The 25,957-nt window shown below is 43.9% G+C and overlaps 1 protein-coding gene across 1 annotated transcript in view; it reads left to right on the forward strand.

The window, feature by feature from the left end:
• Positions 1-25,957, forward strand: part of TMTC2 (transmembrane O-mannosyltransferase targeting cadherins 2) — a 342,425-nt gene that overhangs the window by 152,040 nt on the left and 164,428 nt on the right. The window contains exon 3 of the mRNA XM_029078947.2: positions 24,111-24,939. Within this exon, the coding sequence (XP_028934780.1) occupies positions 24,111-24,939 (829 nt within the window). The remainder of the gene's footprint in view (positions 1-24,110; positions 24,940-25,957) is intronic.

The following is a 25,957-nucleotide window of genomic DNA, read 5'->3' on the forward strand; positions in this document are numbered from 1 at the left end:
CCAGATTTACTTCATCGTTGGGTTACTCTGGCTTGTATGCCTGAGTTGGATTGCCAGTTAATCAGTGATTAATCATATTGAGCGCTTACTCTCTGAAGAGCACTGTACTAAGCACTTGGGAGCATACAGTGTACAGAGCCACGTTTTCTGCCCACAGGAGCTTAAAGTTGAGAGAGATTTAAGGAAGGGGTTCAACTTTAGCGGAGGCAACTCCAATGAGCCATGTATACGTTCCACTTTACCACTTCCAGGTTTTAAGGCCCTTATCTTTCTTTTCTCTGCTCCCTGTACTTCTCCCAACGTGACATGCGGGATGACCGTCTGGTCTTTGACAGCTCTGTGAAGTGTGCTCAAATCAACATGGGTATTTATTGCGTGTCTGCAGGGTACAGAGCCCTGTACTAACCATTTGGGAGAGTACAATACAACAGAGTTTGTAGGCATAACCCCTACCCTCAACGAGCTTACAATCTAGCGGGAGAGACAGACGTGAAGTTAAATTACAGATAGAGGAAGTGGCTGAGGGTAGGGATATTCATCTTGGCTCTGCCACCTCTCCGCTGTGTGACTGTGGGCAAGTCACTTCACTTTTCTGTGCCTCAGTTACCTCATCTGTAAAATGGGGATTAACTGTGAGCCTCACGTGGGACAACCTGATCACCCTGTATCTCCCCCAGCGCTTAGAACAGTGCTCTGCACATAGTTAACGCTTAACAAATACCAACATTATTATCATTATTATATTTACTGAGTACTGACTGTGTGCGGAGCACTGTCCTGAGTGCTTGGGAAAGTCCAGTGCAAAAATAAAGAGGCACATTCCCTGCCCACAACGAGCTTACTAGGTGACACAGAGAGGAGGGCAAATAGGATGGGGAAATGAGTGAATCTGCAGCAAAAATCATTGCCGATCTTTGTGTAAAACTAACCGGTGTTGAGTTTGACGGGTGGCAAATTGTATTTAAGGTCAGTTGCTGAGACAAAGGCCCCATTTTTCTGACTGGTTATTTTGGTATGGGCCAAGAATCATTTCAGGATCGATACTCATAATGAAATGAAACTTTCATAATAGAAAATCGTACTTTCATAGGATTTTTGGCAAGAATGGATTTGCAGTGTAAGATGCTGAGTGAGATATGATGATTAGTATCGTTAGTTGGACAGTGTTCTTAGTGTTCTGTTATCTGAATTTTATTGTCCTATATAACTTAACTGATCTAAGCATTTTTAAATGTGGTAACAATTCATTGGGTACATTTATAATCTAAAAAGCATGCTTGTATATGTGTATATATATATATATCTATATAGACATCTCTCTCTCTCGATATATATATCGAGAGAGAGAGATGTCTATATATCAAGAGAGAGGTCAGTGATATAGAAAGCTATATCTATACCTATATAAACATACATATCCCCAATCTCTAAATTGCTTATCTTCTACCAGAAAAAAAAATGCCATTGGCTGTATCCCCTTCTAGATTGTAAATTCATTCTGGGCAGGGAACATGTCTACCAACTCTGTTATTCTGTACTCTCCCAGGTGCTTAGTACAGTGCTGTGCACACGGCACTCGATAAATGCCACTAATTGAAAATTGAAAAAGCTTCTTTAAATATTGGCTTATAGTCTTTGTATTCCATATTATTTCTTGGGTTAGCCTTTTGGAAAAAATGACTCTTTCGAGTACTGGAAGCAATAATTTAACAAAGAGTCCCACAGGGACCAGAAATAATTAATTCACTTCCAAAAGTTCCTAAATTATAGGGGACAAGTGACTTCCCTGGCAAGAGCTGACCCATTTAATTTATGCTATAGGCTTTTTATTACATGGTTCTCTACTGAAAATGAGAATCTAGTAATTTTTTTCTTCAGTTTATCTACTCATTTGTCACCGTTGTAATTTTGTATATTGCCATCACACTAAGAGTATTCCGAGATTTCACTGGATACTATTGACGTAAGAAGCAAATAATGACATTTTGAAATTGTAATATAAACTCTAAACTTTTTGTCTTAAATCAGGCAGTTGATCAGTGGTATTTATTGATTGCTTATCGATTTTTGATCACTGTATTAAGCTCTTGGGAGAGTACAGCATAACAGAGTACGTTCCCTACCCACAGCAATTGGTCTCTTGAGACATATTACACATATGCTCCAAGAGGCCTTCCCCAACTAAGCCCTCGTTTCCTCTTCACTCCTCCTTGTCACCCTTGCATTTGGCTTTGCACTCTCACTGATCCCTCCCTCGGCCCCACAGAACTTACGTAAACCTCCATAATGCATTGATTTATATTAGCATCTGTATCCCCCTATAGATTGTAAACTCATTGTGGGCAGGAAACATGTCTACCAAGTCTGTTATATTGTACTCTCCCAAGCACTTAGTACATTGCTCTGCACATAGTAAGTGCTCAGTAAATACGATTGATTTATTAAACAACTCCTTCTGCACTTAAAGTGGACAACAGATGCCAAAGGATGGCTTATGGTCAGTCCTACCAAAATATCGAAAAAATTCCTTGTGTGCACCTAATTTTGTGCTTACTGTGACTCCTAATAATAATAATGATGATAATGTTGGTATTTGTTAAGCGCTTACTATGTGCAGAGCACTGTTCTAAGCGCTGGGGTAGATACAGGGTAATCGGGTTGTCCCACGTGAGGCTCACAGTCTTCGCCCTCATTTTACAGATGAGGTAACTGAAGCCCAGAAAAGTTAAGTGACTTGCCCACAGTCACACAGCTGACAAGTGGCGGAGAAGGGATTCGATCCCATGACCTCTGACTCCCAAGCCCGGGCTCTTTCCACTGAGCCACGCTGCTTCTCTAATTCTCTAATTCCTAATGGAATTGCATCCTCTCTAGGGCTTAAATACTCAATAAGAACTGCGGATTGTTCGACTGAAACGATAGCACCCGAAAGTCTGGTGTATTTGGAGTCATTTTTTTCCAGGGGAGGTATTTGCCATTATGTGAATCTGGCTTCCGCCTGACACCTGCTTCTCTTCTCTCTGCTCACGTTTAGGTGGGTGATTTTCTTCTACATCCCAATCTCATCCATTCTGTTCACCTCCAGGCTGTGGCAGATTATCCCCGAAACAGGCTCATCGCTCATCACCTGATAAAGTAGCTCGACCATCAGCAGAGCTATTGGTACAGAGTAGTAGAGCTTCTGTGTAATGAGGAAACCAAGCCCAGAATACCACAACTGCGGGTTAAGGCAGTTCTGAATTCCTCGTCACCAGAAGCTAACTGCAGAGAGGAGATTTCAGCCTTTGACGGCTTCAGCCAAAGTAGCACTCAGATCCTATTTCAGTATAATCATAATCAGCCCATTCCATTTCTGTTCTCTGAACTTGGGTTAAGTGCTACCTTTTAAAGATCACCCATTTGCCATCCACAGGCATTATGTTGTCCAGAAATTTCTTTCCTCAGCTTCAAAGGGAAAGAGTACTGGAATTTCAGAGCACCAAAACGAGAGAAAATGTGTATAACTTAAAGGTAATCACTCGCTCAGACAGGCGCCCTCTTTGTCAAAATTAAAATTAGTGATTATATTCATTAATATCTGCTTTGTTGTTGGTATATTTTCCTGGGGGCGTGTTTACATTTGATTAGTGAAACTTTAGACTACGTACAGTGGTTTCAATCCTGAAAATTTAAATTGCTATAGAATTAATTCAAGAATCGGTTTGGGGTGATTAGGTATCAAGAAAGTATTTTTTAATCTATATCATATACATGGCCCTTTTAATTTTGTTTTAATCAATTGGTTGGCTAGTTAATTGCTATAGCTTTAAGGTTAGAACACCTCTAGGAGAGTAGGATTCATGGACTGGAAAAGGAAGTGCATTTCTTTAAAACTGAAATTCTCTCTAATTCATTTTCAGTCGATCGACCATTCACTGGTATTTATTACTTACTGTATGCCGAGCATTGCAGTAAGCGTTTGGGAGGGGGTACATTACAACAGATTTGGAAGATGTGCACCCTGCCCGTCAAGGTCTTAAGGCCTAGACAGAGAGGCAGACATTAAAATAAATTATGGATATGTACATAAGTGTTATGGAGCTGAGGGTGGGGTGAATTCCAAGTGCTTCAAGATTACTGATCCAAGTGACGCAGAAGGGAGAGAGTAGGGAAAATGAAGACTTAGGGAAGGCGTCTTGGAAGAGATGTGATTTTAGTAAAACTAGAGTAAAAGGATAAAAGTGCTTGATATTACCCTTTAAAAATTGGATAAATGCATGTGTTCACCAGAGGATTTGAAAGTAGGGTTGGAGCTCCCATTTCTCAGTATGTGTATGCATTATCAACTTATTCGAGCATCCTGAGGAATGTGTAGTATGATAAGTATTTTGTACACTATGTCTTGGATACTGCAAGAGAAGCCCTCACCCTCATTAAGTAGCTTTCTATTGTGAGATCTTTGTGGAAGGACAGACATATCTCAGCCTCCCCGCTGAGCGAAGTCTAATTATAATTTGTCTCTTTATGCCACCAAAATGCCGGACTCCCAAGCTTGGCTCATTAATGAGACTGGAATGTATCTCATAATGGCCGGTTTGTCGTGCTGAAACCATAAAGAGGAGAAAGAATGTTGCAGTTTAATCCACTGGTGCAGGAAATGCAGTGGTCCTATTAAGGAGAGATCGATGAAAAAGGAGTTCCTCTTGCAGATTCAATTACTGCTGTGCTCTTTTCATTTCTTTCCCGTACGGTTACTCTTTCTGTGGGGAGAGCGGCATTTGATGAAATAAAAGTATTTTGATAAATATAAAATTTAAAAAATAGCCATTTTAAACCAAAAGGAACGCTGTTTTTTCTTCAGGAGATAGTTTCTTCACTTATTTTCTTCATAAAGGATGGCTTGTTTCATGGCTAAACTAATTTGACCATGGCGCAACATCCTGGCGGGAAGTGTGAAACCTCTTATTTTAAGCAAAACAAAATTACTGTGAAAGCTGGCATTCACTAGCTTTTAGTGTAATGGGTTAGAGACTGCAGTATGCCCCTTACCACTCCAGTAATTGAACTCTTCAAGGTACTTCAGTTCCTAATAATTTGCCTTAGAAATAGCTTGTCATTGTCTCACAAGAGAATGCTATTTGCTTTCCTTTCCTTAACTTAATGAAGAAGAATGAGTCACCATGACAACTAAAATGCCACAGGATGGAATCAGCAATATTCTCCCTTTGATGTTTCCCTCTCTTCAGTTTGTTGGTTAATAACAAAAGTTTTAGAGAAAAAAAAATTGTTCCACTCTAAGTGAAATGAAGTCAACTAGAACACGTTGAAATAAAAAAAGTCTTCAAAAGTATTTATCATGTCAAAAGTATTGTACCTTTGAAGTAAATGCGGTTATTGATCTAGAACTTAACCTTGGTTCCAGTTCGTTAATTTGGGGGAATTTCAAGGAAAGTTAAAAACTTGCGTAACTCTCTGTTTGCATTTCTGTGCAGCAGATTCTTCCTGTAGATAACATTTTCCAGACACTCATTTATGTAACCAAAATTTTTTTTTAATTTTATTTATCTTTTAAGAGCATCTGATTTCTAGTTTGCTTCTAATAGATTCCATTAGTACAGTCAACTTTTTTTAATTTGGAAAAATAGATTAAAATTAAAAGCCAGTGGAAAGATAGGGGGTGAATTAGGATGGAGAGCTGCATGGCTTGATGGTTCGGGCACGGGCCTGGGAGTCAGAAGGACCGGTGTTCTAATCCTGGCTCTGCCACATGCCTGCTGTGTGACCTTGGGCAAATCACTTCACCTCTCTGTGCTTCAGTTACTTCATCTGTAAAATGGGGATTAAGACTGTGAGCCCCATGTGGGACAAGGACTTTGTCCAACCTCTAGAGTGTAAACTCATCTCTAGATTGTAAGCTTGTTGTGGGGAGGGAATGTGTCTACTGTTGTATTATGCTCTCCCAAGAGCTTAGTACAGTGCTCTGCACACAGTAAACTCTCAGTATAAATGATTGAATGAACAAATGAACCTGATTATCTTGTATCTACCCCAACACTTAGAACAGTGCTGGGCACATAGTAAGTGCTTAACAAGTAGCATAACAATTATTATTACTATTGTGCTTTGGAACCCCCTTAAACCTGGGATTTAGGGTCTTCCCTTCCCCTCCCTCCCCAATCTGCAGAAAGTCCCAATCCTAACCTTTATAACTTTAAGAACCTGTAAAGGCAGTGGTGGTTTGTATATAAGGAGAATTCAGTGCAGAGGGGAAGCCTGAGAACTCTCACTTGAGAGTCCATTTACTGACCTTGAGATTATTTTCTTGGCTTAATGACTTGTTTGTTGTTATCCATGCGTATCTTGTTTCCTTCTTTCCGTCTACCTCTACCTTGCTTGTGAGCTTGTGTGAAACTATGATCATTTATTTGTAGGTCACGTAATCAATTAAGGGCATTTATTGATCACTTACTACATGCAGAACACTGTACTAAACTTTGGGGAGAGTACAATGCAACAGAATTAGCAGATACATTCCCTACCCATAATGAGCTTACAGTCTAGACAATGTGCATAAGTACTTTGATATTAACTCCAGCCTCACAGCCTTTTACTCTGTTTCCCCTATCTGTAATTTATTTTCATGCCTGCCTCCCCTATAGACTGTAAATTCTAGCACGGCCAAATGGATAGAGCGTGGGCCTGGACATCAGAAGGACCTGGGTTCAAATTCTGACTCCACTACCTGACTGTTGTGTGACCCTGGGCAAGTCGCTTCACTTCTCTGTGTCTCACTTACCTCCTCTGTAAAATGGGGATTAAGGCTATGAGCCCCGTGTGGGACATGGGCTGCGTCCAACCTGATGACCTTGTATCTACACCTGTGCTTAGTACAGTGCCTGGCACACAGAAAGTGCTTAACAAATACAAATAGAGAAAATAATAAAAGTTCTGCAATGCGGGGAAGGAACACAGGTCCTCTAGAAGCTCCAGTTCCCTCTGGGCAGCACCAACATCCCCAAACTCTCTGGCCGCTTCCTACGTGGTTCTGCAGCGGCCACTATGAATGGTGGCCTTTCCTTTTCAGTGGAGCGACTGGTCTCTGTGTCAACAGGGATTGGTGGCAGATACGCCAGAGGCCACCCATCCCATTCCATCTGCTGTGAAATGAGGGGAGGAGGGAGATGCATGCTGGAAGCCAGAGGAGATCAGAGCTGGCCAGACCACGGTTCAAGAGGCTGGAGTAGGAACCCAAGTGCAAAGTCACGACCTCTTGGAAGGCAGGCGCAGACCCAATGGGTAACAATTTTTTGCGAAGTTTTTGAGACAAAGCAGATGCAGAATTGTCATTCACTGAAATAGCCAACACTAGTTGATGTGTAAAAACGGTAGCTTCCAATCAAATAAAAAGAAACATATGTAAAGGCAAAAAGAGGAACAGCATGGCTTAATGGACAGAGCATGGGCCTGAAAGTCAGAGGACCTAGGTTCTAATCCTGGCTCTTCTACTTATCTGCTGTGTGATAAGTCACTTAATTTCTCTGTACCGCAGTTCCCTCATTTGCAAAATGGGGATTCAATGAGTCTACTTCTTCCTATATAGACTGTGAGTCCCATGTGGGACCTGATTATCTTGCATTCACCCCAGAGCTTACTACAGTGCCTGGTACTGGTGAGAACTTAAAAAAAAAACTATTATTTGATTATTATTATTATTTAAAATGTCGAAAGATTGGATAACTTCATAGCTGAGAAATCATATATGATGAGAAGCCATGAGACGTCATAGATTCTAGAGAGAAAAGTTAGGGGTGACTGGGTGGCTTAGTGGAAAGAGCATGGAACTGGGAGTCAGGAGACTGGATCCTATTTCCGGTTCCGCCGCTGGTCACAGTCATACTGGTCACACTGGTCACTGGTCACAGCTCGATTAGTCACAGTATCACTGGACCACATTTTTTTCATCAATAAAATGGGATTGTGATAACTGTTCTTCCTGCCATGTAGATTTTGATCCCCATGACAGACCGGATTGCATCTGATCTGATACTCGAGTATTACTGGCCTGTAGTAAGTGCTTAATAAATGTCATAATAATAATTGGTAACTGTTGTTAATAGGCCTCAATAGACAGAATGATTGTCAAGGAGGGCAACTGTCCCATTATTCTTCCAAGGATCCTGCTGTTGATCCAATTAAAGGCAGAATCCTGGATTGGATAGACCATTGGTTTTACTCAGCAATGCAATGCCATTTCATATATTCTTATGTTTGGTTTATGGCTCCGGATCCATAGGTCTCTAATATATTGTTATTCCTCTCTCATCTATGACAACTTTACACTGCTGAATTATCTCAGCTTGACTGTGTGTGATTCCAGCCTTGAGCAATTCCCCTGCCATCAGAACCAAGTGCTCCTGATACGCTTTTTATAGTTTCTGCAACTGACATGGAACCAAAAGGTTGCACACCACTTGTTTAAGGAGCTATAACTGTTATTTCTAGGAACAGTTCATTTAAAGCCTTTCAGGCTGCATTACCAGGGAATACTTTGATTTAATAATGCTGTCTAACATTTGGCCGAAGTGGAGAGCGCTTCTTACTCCGTCTCAGTGAAACTTAAAAATTCCCATGATCTTATCCTATACCTCCGTGGTGCAAGTTGCTAATATGGCAATTCATCCATTTCAGGAACAGTAGATTTTTGATAAGGGCTTAAACTTCAAAACATGTTTGTCTCCCTTTAAGTTCCAAATTGTGTCATATTGCAAACTAATGAAATATTCTTTTTTCCTATAAGGTAATTGATAGGAAAATACGATTCTATTCCCCTACAAAGAACTACAGATTTTCACCTTTTCATTAGAAATAAAATAGCTAGTCCTGACAACAACAACAACATAATAATAGGAATAATGATAATAACAATGGGGGTATTTGCTAAGCTTTTACTATATGCCAAACACTGTATTAAGTGCTGGGGTAACTACAACACATTCAGATCAGACCCAGCCCCTGTCCCACTTGGGTCTCACAGTCTCAGGGAGAGGGAACACTGACTGGTATTGGATCTCTATTATACAAATTAGAAAACTGAGGTACAGAAAAATGATTTGCCTAAATTTGCACAGCAGGTAAGTGGTGGAACCAGAATTAGAACCCAGGTCCCCTGACTCCTGGATCCCAATAGGCCACCTGGCCTCTCTTGATTACGGCAAGGCGTGGTTGAAATCACAAGGCTGCTTGTCCGAGCTAATTTCGGGTTCCACTTCAACCCTGTGTTCTCCTCTCCTTGCATGTGCAGAGAAAGTGTGATTTAAATTCCTATATTATCAGCATGAGAAGTTGGAGAAGTATAGGAAAGAAAATGTCATCTGACAGGAACATCAATTTATCAGTGTTAGAGCCAACTCTGATTTCAATGGTGATTGATGGATATTTATGGATTTGGGGTTTCTGTTATGCCTAGGTGAATTATTTTGTTCAGCCTAGAATCAATTATTTTGACCATATTTCGTACTAGATATTGATTTCGATCCAATTTATTGTTAAAAGTCCTAAATCATTGCCAGAAGCTTAATTTGGGATCAAATGGTCTTGATGTTTAAGCAATCCATTTGCATTAGTTCACCAAAAAGTAAGCCTAATAAAGGATTTAATGTCTTACAGTAGAATATTTACAATTTTATGTAAGTCCGAGCATGCCTTTTGGATTCTAGTTTCCTTTTCAGACAACTATGAGATCAGAAGATAAATGTAGAAACTTGGCATTGTGTCATCTGGCAGGTCTCTCTCTCTTTGTGATGCCGAGATAGGGTTGGATCATTCTATTCAGTACAGACTCTTTTCCTGGGTCCCATTCACTAGATGAAGGATCCTCAGTGTTTCAAATTAATTCATTATTCAATTTTATTTCTTGTTATTCTAAGAATGTTTTTCAAAACTGATATTTTGTTAATATCTGAGTGAAAAAATGACATATTGGGTATACTGTTCAGGATGATTTACATTGGATCGCTGTGCACAGACGTACTCTTTTTGGAGAGATGTGGGGAAAGACAGGTGGAAAATCTGATGTTAGCTTTGTCTAACAGAAAATCCATGTGTCATCGGATAGGTGATGATTGAGCTTTTGCAGGGACCGTTCAATAGCACAGTTTGCCATGGTGCTTTGTTCAGGTCTATTGCAGCGGAATTCAGAACAGGATTTTGAATAAGAGTTGTAAAGCAGGTGTGGGGTAAAGGAAGGGTGAAAAGACATTTCGTAGTTGGGAAAAGCCTTGAAGTTAAACTCATGGAAAGATGTGGCATTAATTTGCTTCCAAACTGGTATTCATGCACACTTCCTAAATGAAAATAACTTATTTGGAAAGGTAAATGGGATTTATGGGGGTCACGAAACACATAGCAGATGGGCTGGAGTGGGACTCAAGAGCCCTGTAATCCCAATACCGGTCTCCATGCATTACGACGATCTCAAACTCCTTAGCAACTTGTGCGCTAGTGTACTGAATTTGTAATATCCAGAGCTGGAAATTCTCTTAGAACCTAGGAGAGAGCGTTGCTTGTATTATTCATTTTGAGATGGGAAACATACCGGAATAACATGATGCCTTTACTTTTTAAAGGGAAGATCGACACCCCCTAATCCTTTTGCTTGAACATTCCTAGAACACAAGATTAGATCAAATCAAACACTCTGTGTTTGGAATAGAATACGGTCAGGGAATTAGGGAACATTCTTTTGACAGTGTGTGTCTATCGGGAAAGTGAGCTCATTTCTAGACTGTGAGCTCATTGCAGGCAGGGACTATGTCTGTTTATTGTTATAGCTCACTCTCCCAAGCGCTTAGTACAGTGCTTTGTGCACAGCAAGCGCTCAATAAATACAATTGAATGGATGAAGGCGTGCCAGGAAATGTCTGTGTGTACATACACAGCATCGGTCAAGGTGCACCGATATCATCAATGGTATTTATTGAGCGCTGACTATGCGCAGAACAGTGTACTAATCGCTTGGGAGAGTTTGATGCAATAGAGTCGGCAAACACCTTCCCTGCCCACAGTGAGGTTCATTCATTCATTCATTCAATAGTATTTATTGAGCGCTTACTATGTGCAGAGAACTGTACTAAGCGCTTGGAATGAACAAGTCGGCAACAGATAGAGACAGTCCCTGCCGTCTGACGGGCTTACGGTCTAATCGGGGGAGACGGACGGACGAGAACGATGGCAATAAATAGAGTCGAGGGGAAGAACATCTCGTAAAAACCGATGGCAACTAAATAGAATCGAGGCGATGTACAATTCATTAACAAAATAAATAGGGTAACGGAAATATATACAGTTGAGCGGACGAGTACAGTGCCGTGGGGATGGGAAGGGAGAGGTGGAGGAGCAGAGGGAAAAGGGGAAAAAGAGGGTTTAGCTGCGGAGAGGTAAAGGGGGGGGTGGCAAAGGGAGTAGAGGGAGAAGAGGAGCTCAGTCTGGGAAGGCCTCTTGGAGGAGGTGAGTTTTAAGTAGGGTTTTGAAGAGGGGAAGAGAATCAGTTTGGCGGAGGTGAGGAGGGAGGGCGTTCCGGGACCGCGGGAGGACGTGGGCCGGGGGTCGACGGCGGGATGGGCGAGACCGAGGGACGGCGAGGAGGTGGGCGGCGGAGGAGCGGAGCGTGCGGGGTGGGTGGTAGAAAGAGCAGTGGTTGCCTATCGACCTCCGCTCCAAACAAAAACTCCTCACTCTAGGCTTCAAGGCTCTCCATCACCTTGCCCCTTCCTACCTCTCCTCCCTTCTCTCTTTCTACCGCCCACCCCGCACGCTCCGCTCCTCCGCCGCCCACCTCCTCGCCGTCCCTCGGTCTCGCCTATCCCGCCGTCGACCCCCGGGTCGCGTCCTCCCGCGGTCCCGGAACGCCCTCCCTCCTCACCTCCGCCAAACCGATTCTCTTTCCCTCTTCAAAACCCTACTTAAAAATCACCTCCTCCAAGAGGCCTTCCCAGACTGAGCTCCTCGTCCCCCTCTACTCCCTCTGCCATCCCCGCTTTACCTCTCCGCAGCTAAAGCCTTATTTTCCCCTTTTCCCTCTGCTCCTCCACCTCTCCCTTCCCATCCCCACAGCACTGTACTCGTCCGCTCAACTGTATATATTTTCGTTACCCTATTTATTTTGTTAATGAATTGTACATCGCCTTGATTCTATTTAGTTGCCATCGGTTTTTACGAGATGTTCTTCCCCTTGACGCTGTTTAGTGCCATTGTTCTTGTCTGTCCGTCTCCCCCGATTAGACCGTAAGCCCGTCAAACGGCAGGGACCGTCTCTATCTGTTGCCGACTTGTTCATCCCAAGCGCTTAGTACAGTGCTCTGCACATAGTAAGCGCTCAATAAATACTATTGAATGAATGAAAGAGAGAAGGGAGGAGAGTTAGGAAGGGGCAAGGTGATGTAGAGCCTCGAAGCCTAGAGTGAGGAGTTTTTGTTTGGAGCGGAGGTCGAGAGGCAACCACTGGAGTTGTTTAAGAAGGGGAGTGACAGGCCCGGATCGTTTCTGCAGGAAGATGAGCCGGGCAGCGGAGTGAAGAATAGACCGGAGCGGGGCGAGAGAGGAGGAAGGGAGGTCAGAGAGAAGGCTGACACAGTAGTCTAGCCGGGAGGTTACGGTCTAGAGATATAGTTTAAGTTTTCCTTTTGTGTGTCGGGGGGGATGGGGGGTGTCCATCTAATAGGAGATGTCCATCTAATTGGACACCCAATTAATAGGAGAACTGAATATTCCATTTTCTCAGTCAATTTCATAGCGTTACAGTCTAGAAAAAATGTTTGGATCTGAAACGTAGCCCAGGTTCACCTTCCATTTCTGATTCTAGTTTCCGAGAAGCAGCGTGGCCTAGCGGAAAGAGCATGGGCCTAGGAATCAGCAGACCTCGGTTCTAAATTTGGCTCTGCCACTTGTATGCTGTGTGACCTTGGGCAAGTCACTTAATTATGTAAAATGGGGATTCAGTACCTCTTCTCACTTCAAAATAGACTGTGAACCCCATATGGAACAGGGACTGTATCCACCCTGACTTATTCATTTATTCAGTTCCATTTATTGAGTGCTTACTGTGTGCAGGGCATACTGAGTGCTTGAAAAGAACAGTTCAGCAATAAAGAGAGACATTCCTGCCCACACTGGGCTTACAGATTTAGTAGAGTATAGCAAATATTAAAAGTTTAACAAATACTAAAGTTCTCTCCTCCTCCTTCTCCTCCTCCTCTTCCTCCCCCTCATCCTCCCGGATTGACTGAGTGCTTACTATGTACAGAACACTAAGCGCTTGGGAGAGTACAATATAAAAGAATTAGCAGACATGTTCCTTGCCCCATAACAAGCTTACAGTCTAGAGGGGGAGACAGACATTAATATGAATAGATAAGTAGAATTTAGAATTTAAAGATATGTACATAAGTGCTGTTGGTTTGGCGTGTGGAGAATATCAGGCGTCCAAAAGTCACAGATTGAAGTGCATAGATAATGCAGAAGGGAGAGCAGGCTGGGGAAAAGAGGGCTTAATCGGGGAAGGCCTCTTGGAGGATTATTGATTGATTTGCACACAGTAAGCGCTCAATAAAAACAACTGAACGAATTAATGATCGTTATTATTGTGATGAATAAGCATGGTGGCATGCATACCATATTGCATTAGGAAAATGTGGTTGGATATAAGACCGTACCAGGAATTTCATCCCACTTAATGTCCATTCTCCCACTTAATATCCACTCTGCCCCTTTCCTCAATCCTACTGCTGTTCACCAGGGAAAAGACCACCCTGGGTTACATTAAGGGGGGCAAGCTCCATCCAGACTGGGCCAGGGGTTGTAAACTTCAATTTTAATGATCTCAAATGTAAGCTCACTGTGGGCAAGGAATGTGTTTGTGTATTATTGTACTGCACAGCGCTCTGTACACTGTAGCTCTCAATAAATGTGATTGACTGACTGATCGGCAGTCTTGGATTAGTGAGTAGAGTTCAGGACTGGGAGTCAAAAGGACCTGGGTTGTAATCCCAGCTCTGCCACTTGTTTGCCATGTGACCTTGGGCAAGTCACTTCACTTCTCTGTGCCTCAGTTGCCTCATCTGTAAAATGGGGATTAAGATCGCGAGCCCCATGTGGCCAAGCCGATTACCTTGTATCTAACCCAAAGCTTAGTGCAGCGCCTGGCACATAGGAAGCATTTAACAAACAATGCCACGATTATTGTTATTAAGCATTTTTACTGGCTTTTTCTCCAACTCTCCACGGAGATCCAGGCACCACAAGGGAATGGTTAGCAGAAAACGATTCTCCAAAACCAGTTCTGGCTCTGAATGTTTTGTCTCTCCTTCCCCAAGCTTTCCTGGTCTGGCTTTTTTAACCATCTCCTCCATCCCAGCAGACAACAGAGTTGAGAGGCAACGTTCACCTCTTTGCCGCTCTCGTTGATTCCTGACTGTGTGTAAGGGCAGGTGCAAGCTAATACGTGAACTATCTTAAGACTTCGGACACTTCGTAGTTGATGGTTCACGTCAGCCCAGTAGCCCTTAACTGATTCTGCCAAGTGATGCGTATTCATCAACACTGTCATCTTGCATATGTCTTTCCAGGTTATATGAGTTCATAGAGAGGGCAAGGATTTCTGATAGGGCTCTCCGTCTGTCGAGTTGAAAGGATTTCCAGGAGGATCAAAATTATAATTTGATTTCTGATTGATTTCTGATAGGGCTCTCCGTCTGTCGAGTTGAAAGGATTTTCAGGAGGATCAAAATTATAATTTGACACCGAATTCCTCGATATGCACTATTATGTTATAGTAAATTGAACAGACCAGAAACAAGTACATTTTACTGCATTGGTGATCAAAGAAGTAGCTGACGTGGACCCTCCAATTTTTTGTGGAAGGGTCTTAGGCGCTTGATCGTATTTCAGGGCAGCCAAACTTTTTCAGCACTCTCTAGAGCCTGGGTTGTTGATGAAGTCACATGCTGTGGTAACGTGTATGACCTTAAGGCAGCGTGGCTTAGTAAGACGGGGTGGCTTAGCAGATTGAGCACGGGTCTGGGTAAAGGGAAGATCAGGGATTCCAATCCGACTCTGCCACCTGTCTGCTGGGTGACCTTGGGCAAGTCACTTCACTTCTTGGGGCTTCAGTTGCCACATTGTAAAATGGGGATTAAGACTGTGAGCCCCATGGGGGAAAGGGACTGTGACCAACCTGACTAACTTATAGGTACCCCAGAGCTTAGAATAGTGTTTGGCACAGAGTGCTTAACAAGTACCATTATTATTATTATTTCTACCTTATCAGTTAAAACATTATCTAATGAGGGCAGCTTATTTGCATTGTTCTGGTTTTACATGTCTCTGTCTCTCTTCTCTATTTTCCCTCTCTTTCCCCACCTCTCTTTCTCACTCCTTTTTCTGCCACACAGGTACACACTTTATATATGGAATAACCAGCATGTAGAAAGTCAGGTCTCCTCTGAATCAATTTAACTGAATTCCAAAGGCATATATCAGCCTGTACGACAAAATATAATCTTCCCGCCCAAACCCTGATTTCCCCCATCTTTCCCATCGCTGTAGACAACACCACCACTACGCCCCGTATTACAGAACGGTAACCTTGGTATTATCCTTGGCTTATCTCTTTCATTCAGTCTGTCACCAAATCCCGAAGGATCCGCGTCCCTAAAATCTCCCCTTTCCACTTCCACTCCCCTTTCCAATCCAAGCACTTATCATAGCCCACCTTGACTACCACCTTAGCCTTCTTGCTGATCTTCCTGCCTCCAGTCTCACCCCACTGCAGTTCTCTTTTCTATCAGCTGCCTGGATTACTTTAAAAAAACCAGAACAACAACTTCCAGTCCATGTGTCCCCACTCCTCAGGAACCTCCACTGGTTGCCCATTCGCTTCTGCATCAAACAGAAACTTGCTACAAAACAGTCAATCAGCTTTCCCCCTCATCTTTCTCACTGATTTCCTGCATAAACTAGCCTGCACCTCTAAAGCCAAGCCACTCACTGTCCTCTGATCTCATCTATCTCACTGGTGAGCCCTTGCACACATCCTGCCACTGGCCTGCAACTCCCTTCCCCATCATAGCCAACAGACCAGCACTCTCCCCACCTTCAAACCTTTACAATTTACTATTAATAATAATATTGATAATTCCGGTATTAAGCACTTACTATGTGCCAGGCACTGTACTAAGCGCCAGGGTGGATACAAGCAAATCGGGTTGGACACAGTCCCTGACCCACCTAGGGCTCAGACCCAAACGCCATTTTACAGATAAGGTAACTGAGGCACAGAGAAGTGAATTGACTTGCCCAAGGTCACACAGCAGACAAGTGTCAGAGCTGGGATTCGAACCCATGTCCTTCTGACTCCCAGGCCTGTACTGTATCCACTGCTCCATGCTATTTCTCCCTACTGCTAATAATAAGGAGAATAACTGGTTTTCATTAAGCACTTACTATGTGCCAAGCACTGTACTAAGCATTGGGATCGATACAAAATAATCGGATCCTACATGGGGCTCACAGTCTGAGAGGGAGAGCAGGTATCAGGTAATCAGGTTGGACACAGTCCTTGTCCCATATGGGGCTCACAATCTCCCATTTTACAGATGAGGTACCCGAAGGGCAGAGAAGTTAAGTGACTTGCCCAGGGTCGCACAGCAGACGAGCGGTGGAACGGGGATTGGAACACAGGACCTTCTGACCCCCAGGCCCGTGTTCTATTCGCTAGACCACGCTACTTCTGTGTAGTTTCAATCTGTGTAGTTCCGCGTGTTTAACCTTGGAATCTCATCCTTTATCTCACACGTTTCTTAGCTTGCACTGTTTTCCACACCATAGGCTTTCCTAAACAACCCTTGCATCAAGGTTGAGAGGATCTACAAGGATCGTTTGCAAGGACTATTATCTTGTTTCGCTGCAAGTAGCTCTTTGAACTAGGAGTCAGTCATCAAACTACTTCATGGAGTTTCTTCTTGGAAACATCCAGAAATGCAGCAACTCGGGTGGAAAGTGTCCTGAAGAGAAAGCCAATTGGTGATCGCATTCATAAAGGCGGATGAGGTTACGTATCCTAAAGGGCATCTTTGATGTCACAACATTTATTACGCATGTTTTTTCAATCGCCACAAGTTTTGACATTTGTTAGGGGCTGTTGGTTGTTTATCGGGCGATCCGTCCGGAATTTGAAACCACCCATAGTAGCGATATTATGAACATCGTTCAGGCCCGGCTGTCAGAGTATGATATAATGCAGGGGAATCATTTTAAGTAGACTTTAAAACAAAGCCTCAAAAAATGCTGAATGCCAGCTGAAAATAGGGGAGTCAGCTGCTGAGCCTAGATCCGTGCGGCATACTGCCATCAAAGGGGATGGCTCTCGGCGCAAATGTTGGGCAAGGAATAAGAGACACGGAGGTAAAAATGTGCTGCAAGCGTACAGTATGGCTACACAACAAGGACGCGGTCTTTTCGTGTGCACCAAGTGGCCAGGACTATGGATCCCTCGTTGGCTTTTTCGGTTAAACTCTCATTCGTAGGTGAACTCATTACTGGTGTGTTCGTGGAACGTTTAGGACAGTGTACAGGACAATGTAGGTAGACACACAATATAAACCTATTTCTGTTACTTACCCATCATAGTGTCTTGTTTAACGCTGTAGTATGATGTCGAATTTGTTTGCAGCCTACTCATAGGCAACTACCAAAACCATTCTCAGGGTCAGACCACTGTGATGCATTCTGATGTCCACGATACTCAATTGTTCCTTTCTCTGAGTGGGATACATTTTTGTTTGTTTCCGGCTCCCTAGCTGTGGACCTCTGCTGTATCTAGTTTAGTTTTGGTGTGAGAGAGGCGTTCCTCATTCTGGGAAGGGAAAGTTTCTGTTGTATTGTTCTATTGTACTCTCAGTATAGTGAGTGCTCTGCACATAGTGAGCGCTCGATAAATGTGATTGACTGACTAAACGTGATCAGAACCCCCAAGCTTGTATTCGGCAATCTAGTGACCAGTATCCAGGCCCTCAATTGCATAGCCAGAGGCCATGGCTTCAAATCCCGGCTCTGCCACCTGGCAGCTGTGTGACTGTGGGCAAGTCACTTTACTTCTCTGTGCCTCAGTTCCCTCATCTGTAAAATGGGGATGAAGACTGTGAGCCTCATGTGGGACAACCTGATGACCCTGTGTCTACCCACCGCTTAGAACAGTGCTCTGCACATAGTAAGTGCTTAACAGATACCAACGTTATTAAAGAACTTTTGATTTGGATTTACCAGCATTATTGGGACATGCTCGGGTTGTAATTTAAGTAGTGGCGATGGGTTGTGCCGAGCCATTCACGCTCTCTAGACCAATTGTCCCACCACCGTGGTGATGAAATCCCATGCCCCAGAAACCAAGATGGAGACTGGAGCTCGCTGTGGGCAGGGATTGTCTCTATTTGTTGCTGAACTGTACTTTCCAAGCACTTAGTACAGTGCTCTGCACACAGTAAGCGCTCAATAAATACGATCGGTTGAATGAGTGAACATACCTTCCTAACATTTAGATTACTAGGATTTTTGTAACATTTGGACCAAGCATGTCTTGTCAGGAGCAGAGAGGAACCTCCTAGCTTTTGACGTGTTTGCCGATTTATTGTTTTTGCTATTATTATTTCTTTCCCTGAAGGCCTGTCATCACTTCTATTCCTCTTACATTGTGAATCCTTTGGATTAGGCCCTGGGTCTGAATTATTGTTTTGTACCTTTGCCAGAGCACTGTACAAAATATGCACCTAACAAATGTACTTACAATAGCGATGTCCAGAGACGCGCACCGCTTGACAGCTGGTCGAGATTAAAGATTTATTCTGTGGTCGTGGAGTGGCATGTTTTCTTGTGTCCTCCTCAGCAGCAGTCAGTGGTGTGATGTGCCCTTAGGTGCTTCTCACTCCATCGTTGAGTGTCGAAAACTCACTTTGGATGAAAATCATCGATAGGGTTTTAGCAATTCGTGTAGGTCAGTGCGATTTGAATAATCCGGTGTTAGAGTACCCCCAAAGAGATTGAAGTGGTCGTGAATCTAGGAAAATGGGAGATTTAAATTCAGAAAATCAGGAGTTTACTGGTGAAATACATCTGTAAGAAACCTCTTCTTGGCTCTCCACCTGGCGATTAAACAACCCCTCCCTCACAATGCCTTCACTTGTACGTGCTAATAGAATGCTTGGCTTGTCTTCTCTATTATATCGTAAGCTCCTTAAAATAAGGACCGGGCTAATATTTTCAAATGCAGTCTTCGCTGCCTTCAACACTCTGGACCAGCCCCTTCTCCTGGAAATATTATCTAACCTTGGCTTTGCTGCCACTGCCATCTCCCGCTTCTCTGTCTCTCTTCTTCGCCTATTTTGCAGGCTCCTCCTCAGCCTCTCACTCCCTGTCCCTCAGAGCTTGATTCTAGGTCCCCGTCTTTTTTCCGTCTTCGCCCACTTCCTTGGAGAACTCGTTAGCTTTCATGGTTTCAACCTCCCTCTCTATGTAGATGATTCCCAAATATATATCTCCAGCCTTGACCTCACTCCTTCTCTGCCATCTCCCATTTCCTCCTGACTTTAGGACATCTCTATCTGGATGTCCCACTGACACCTCGGGCTTCACGCGTCCGAAACAGAGCTCCTCAACTTCCCACCCAAACCCTTTCCTCCCCGTGACTTTCCCATCGTTGTGAACAGCAGCACCATCATCCCTGTCTCACAAGCTTGTAACCTTGGCATTATCCTCAACTCATCTCTCTCCTTCAGCCCATATATTTATTCTGTCACAAAATCCTGTTAGTTCTACCTTCACATTATCGCTAAAATCCACCCTTTCCTCTCTGTCCAAACTGCTGTTGTGTTGTTCCAAGCACTTTTCCTATCCTGCCTTGACTACTGCATCAGCCTTCTTGCTTATCTCCTGCCTCCTCTCTCCCCACTCCAGTCCATACTTGATTCCGTTGCCCGGATCATTTTTTATTTTGAAGTTCAGTCCATGTTTCCCCACTTCTCAAGAACCTCCAATGATTGCCCATTCACCTCCACATCACATTAAAACTCCTTACCATTAGTTTTAAAGCACTCAATCACCTTGCCCCTTCCTTTCTTACCTCACTGATTTCCTATTACAACCCAGCACGCTCACATGGCTTCTCTAATGCCAACCTACTTGTTGATCTTGATTTCATCTATCTTGCTGCCGACCCCTAGCCCACATCCTACCTCTGCCTGAAACCCCCTTAATAGTAATAATAATTATTATTATTATTAAAAACTCCCTTTAATAATAATAACGTTGGTATTTGTTAAGCGCTTACTATGTGCCAAGCACTGTTCTAAACACTAGGATAGATACAAGGTAATCAGGTTGTCCCATGTGGGGCTTATGGTTTTAATCCCCATTTTACAGTTGAGGTAACGGACACAGAGAAGTTAAGTGACTTGCCCAAAGTCACACAGCTGACAAGTGGCGGAGCTGGGATTAGAACCATGTCCTCTGACTTCCAAGCCCGGGCTCTTTCCACTAAGCACATCTCTTCCAAGAGGCCTTCCATGAATAAGCCCTCAATTTGTCTACTGTGTGACCTTGGGTAAGCCACTTAACTTCTCTGTGCCTCAGTTACCTCATTTGTAAAGATGGGGGATTAAGACTGTGAGCCCCACATGGGACAACCTGATTACCTGGTATCTACCCCAGCATTTAGTACAGTGCTTGGCACATACTAAACACTTAACAAATGCCATAATCATTATTATTATTATTTCCCCTGCTCCTTTTCTCTTCTGTATCTTCCTTGCACGTAGATCTGTATACTTTATTCACCCCACCCTCAGCCTCACAGAACTTACATACCTCCCCATAATTTATTTTAATGTCTGTCTTCCCCTATAGACTGTAAGCTCCCCATGGTCCGGAAGCATTTCTACCAAATCTGTTATATTCTCCCAAATGATTATTACAGCTCATTCCTCATAGTAACTACTCCGTAAATGTGATTGATTGATTGACGTGAATATAGATCATGAAGAGTAGTTATTTAATATTTCTCAAGCTCAGCATCCCTCTGTTCATTACTAATCCTTGACCAAGTGTGGAAACATAATAAAAATGAAATATTAATGAAAGGTAGTAACCTTACGATGGTTGTTATTTTGAATTAGTTCTTCATCGTATTCTTCTACTAGCCAGGAGGAACTTGTATGGAGCCCCGATTGGTCTCCATATAAAGCTTAACTTTCTTCCGATGCACAGATCCAAACCTCAACTCTACCCTCTCCGCTGAACTAAATCCCTGCTCTCAAGTCCACCCTCTCCATTGAACTGATTGCTTTGCTCTCCTTTCTCCGTTGTTCCACTAACCCACAGCCCTGAATCCATAATACGTTTCATCCGATCTTGTGCTTGAACGGTGGAGTCCATCTGATGGGAAAATATGACCTAACACTGTCATCTCCTGGGTCTCCTCCCATCTCTTTTTTTATTGCATTTCCTGAGCACTTACTATGTGCCAGGCACTGTAATAGCACTGGGGTAAGTACAAGGCAGTTAGGTTGGTCACAGTCCCTGTCCCACATGGGGCTCGCCGTCTTAACCCCCATCTTACAGCTGAGGTAACTGAGGCACGGAGGAGTTAAGTAACTTGCCCAAGGTTGCACAGCAGACACCTGGCAGAGCCGGGATTAGAACCCAAGTCCTCTGACTCCCAGGCCTGTGCGCTTTCCACTAGGCTACACTGCTTCTCTCTCCTCTGGCCGCTTCTTCTCAGTCTCTTTTGCTGACAGCTCCTCTGCCTACCACCCTCTAACTGTTGGAGTCCTCCAATAGTTCAGTTCGTTGCTGCCTCAAAGAGATACTACTTATCGTCGGCTATAAGGCACTCAGCCGACTCTCTCCCTCCTACATTACCTTTCATTCATTTATTCATTCATTCAATAGTATTTATTGAGCGCTTACTATGTGCAGAGCACTGTACTAAGCGCTTGGAATGTACAAACCGGTAACAGATAGACAGTCCCTGCCCTTTGACGGGCTTACGGTCTAATCAGGGGAGACGGACGGACGAGAACGATGGCCATAAATAGAGTCGAGGGGAAGAACGTCTCACCAAAACAATAGCAAATAAATAGAATCACGGTGATGTACATCTCATTGACAAAATAAATAGGGTGATGAAGATATATACAGTTGAGCGGACGAGTACGGTGCTGAGGAGATGGGACGGGAGAGGGGGAGGAGCAGAGGGAAAGGGGGAGAACCTCACTGATCTCCCTCTGCAACTACCCCACCCACTTTGCTCCTCTCATGCCAAGCCATTCTCTGTACCTCAATCTCACCTATCTCGCCACTGACCCATTCCTGAGAGATTCATAAAATAACTGTGGTATTTGTTAAGCATGTACTGTGTGCTAGGCACTGTAGTAAGCGCTGGGATGGATACAAGTAAATCGGTCTGGACACAGCCTTCCCTGTCCTACATGGGGCTCACAGTTTCAGTCCCCATTTTACAGATGAGGTAACTGAGGCCCAGAGAAATTAAGTGACTTGCTCGAGGTCACACGGCAGGCAAGTGACAGAGCCGGGATTAGAATCATTTCCCTTCTGACTGCCAGGTCTGTGCTCTATCCACTGTGCCATGCACATCCTCTCTCCAGCTGCAATTCCCTCCCCTTTCATATCCTATCATACCGTCCATACTCATATTCGTATTTCATATTCATATCATTCCACTCTCCCCTCCTTGAAACTTTACTAAAATCACATCTCCTCCATGAGGCCTTCCCTAACTAAACCTTCATTTTCCCTGTTCGCTCTCCGTCTGCGTCACCAATGCGTTTGGAACCCTATGCCTTATTAACTCGAGATTCAACCTACCTTCATTACGTTTCTTTATATCGTCTCATTTTTCCTATCTTTATTTTAGTGTCTTTCTCCCCGCTCTAGGCTGTAAGCTCCTCATGGACAGGGATTGTCCATATTACACTCTTCCAGTTGCCTAGAAAGCACTCATTAAATACCCTTGATGACTGACTCCATTGAGGTGCCTAAAGAGAATGTAGTTGAATAGTAGATTAATATATTGATAATAATAATGGTAGTTTTTAAGTGCTTACTTTGTGCCAAGCACTGTTCTAAGCACTGGGGTAGATATAAAGTAATAAGGTTGTCCCACGTGAGGCTCACAGTCTTAATCCCCATTTTGCAGATGAGGTAACTGAGGCACAGAGAAGTGAAGTGACTCGCCCAAAGTCACAAAGCTGATAAGTGGCAGAGCCGGGTTTAGAATCCACGACCTCTGACGCCCAAGCCAGTGCTCTTTCCACTAAGCCACACTGGGGTACAATAGAGCGGGCCATAGAGTGAAGTCCTACATTTTGGCTGTGTGCCGTCAGTAAAGAAAGGAGCTAGAAAAGGGATGGCTTTTGGCCTTATTTTGATCTTTCCCTCTCCAGCCACAGAAGAAGAGACTATGAATCATGCAGGTGTTTCTGTCCGTTCGAATGAACCTATTTACCCCCAAAATGGTTGAAGTACTAATTCCAGGAACTGGTGTTAGGGAGGCAAAATGTCAATCTAGAAAAAATGTTTTAAAGGTAAATTTCACTATCAGTTATAGCAAAGCAGATCAGTTCAGTGGAGGGTCTCTAAGACTAAATGTCGCAGAAGCCGAACGTCTCCATAAAATTCAAAATGGCAGAACTGAGGTTTGATGACTCTTTCAGAGCGAAGGATTTCAGGTGTCTTTGCTGCTGCGGGCAGTAGAAACCACAAATTGGTTTGCTCGGTAAGTAGCGATATTCAATAAATCTTGTTCCTAAGAAACGCCGGCTTTACCGAAAGCCAAAAAATAGTCATATTTTCAATGACTCTTCACTTGGGTGCAGACAAGAGAAGAAATGGATACGGTATTACACTCAGAAATTCAGCTAAGATCTCCTTAAGCAGGCTTAAAATCATTGAAAATGAATTCATTGATCCGTTTTCATTTTGGAATTCTCCAGTTTATTTTGTGGAGGACTCAAAACCCATCCCATTCTGTGATATCGGAGCTCTCAATGTTTTTCCTTTGGTTTCAGAGGCAGAATGGATCCCTTTTCCTCAGCGTGGGCCTCTCAGCCCTTTGGGGAGCCACGCTGTTGGGTGCCCGCTTCTATTGGATGGGCAACAAGCCGCCGAGCTTCTCCAACTCGGACAACCCCGCCGCCGACTCCGACAGCGCCCTCGTGCGCACTCTCACCTTCCTCTACCTGCCAACCAAGAACCTGTGGCTGCTGTTGTGCCCAGACACCCTCAGCTTCGACTGGTCCATGGATGCCGTGCCTCTTCTCAAAACGGTGGGTGATTGGAGGAACCTACACACTGTGGCCTTCTATAGCGGACTCCTCTTTCTCACCTACTTCAGTTTGAAGCGTCTGAGCCCAGGGAAAGAATGCGACGGGAAAGCCATATCAAACGGCCGACAGAACACCAATGGGCACAGCTGCCACTCAGACTGGGATTACAGGAACTCGGAGGTGCTCAGCTTTTTCGCGTCAAAAGCAGAAAACGGCATCAAGGGTCACGCCACCCAGAAGCCACAGCTTCCCTCAACGGAGAACGTTGTCGTTCTGGCTCTAACTATGTTAATAGTTCCCTTTCTGCCTGCCACGAACCTGTTTTTCTACGTAGGCTTTGTGATAGCAGAGCGTGTGCTATATCTTCCCAGTATGGGTTTCTGTCTCCTGATTACAGTGGGGGCTAGATCCCTTTACGTCAGAGTCCAAAAGCGATTTCACAAGGACTTGATTTTCTACGCCATGGCCGCGTTAATCGTCTTCTATGGACTGAAGACCGCTGTCAGGAACGGGGACTGGCAGAATGAGGAGATGCTCTATAGGTCTGGAATCAAAGTGAACCCAGCCAAAGGTAACATTTTCTTTCACTTGTCTCTCTTCCTATTTCTAACCCAAACACGAAGAACATAAGGACGAGACAGCAGGGGCAAGTTGATTCTTGTACTCCTGTCCTTGGCTTTTTTAACTGGATTGGCAAGAAACCAGCTCTCTAAAAACACCCGCAGGCATTTGAAGGTGACACGGCCAGATCACAGATAAGCTTCCTTACGAGACTTGGAACGTTACGTAGATGACGAGATCCGAGAGATCGAAAGTAGGATCAGTGGGGAGATTTCGGTCTTTAATGAAAAAATGTCGATAGGTGCTCACTTGATGAAATGCAGTGCATCCCATTTCGATGCCCTTTTGCACTTTCATGTCCCCGAGAGGCTTTGCCTGGCAATCCCTCATGCTGAAGCCCATCTGCCATTTTTCTGCCCCGTCCGCTCTCTGACATCCAACCGTTTTTTTCCCGCATTTGCACATTGATGTAGAGTGGTAAATAGGCAATAGGTGGGATCCGTGATGGCTTTGGGAAGGTGGTGGAGATCTATGAATGCTTGAATGCATCTGGGAAGGACCCTTAAAAAAGCGCCGGGCAGACGTGGCAACGAGAGAAATCAGTTACGGCTTAGGACTTTGGTTTCTCCGATTGTTAAAGAGTACTACTGTTCGTAACCCACTCATGAGATGTGTTTTCTAACTGATCACTGGAAGCCTAGGCAGTCTGAAAGCTGAATTTATAGTTGGCAGGGCTGATTAAATTAGTTCTGGAGCCTCCCGTAAACTACTTGACGGGATGGGATTCTCTGGCAGAGGTGCGTGAGCCTATGATCCCAATTGACCAGTCAACAGACCAGTGGAAGCCCATCAGTTGTGATAATAATAATGTTGGTATTTGTTAAGCGCTTACTAGGTGCAGAGCACTGTTCTAAGCGCCGGGGTAGATACAGGGTAATCAGGTCGTCCCACGTGAGGCTCACAGTCTTCATCCACATTTTACAGATGAGGGAACTGGGGCACAGAGAAGTGAAGTGATTTGCCCACAG

Source organism: Ornithorhynchus anatinus, chromosome 14, assembly GCF_004115215.2.
Source record: "Ornithorhynchus anatinus isolate Pmale09 chromosome 14, mOrnAna1.pri.v4, whole genome shotgun sequence".
NCBI classification, from domain to species: domain Eukaryota; kingdom Metazoa; phylum Chordata; class Mammalia; order Monotremata; family Ornithorhynchidae; genus Ornithorhynchus; species Ornithorhynchus anatinus.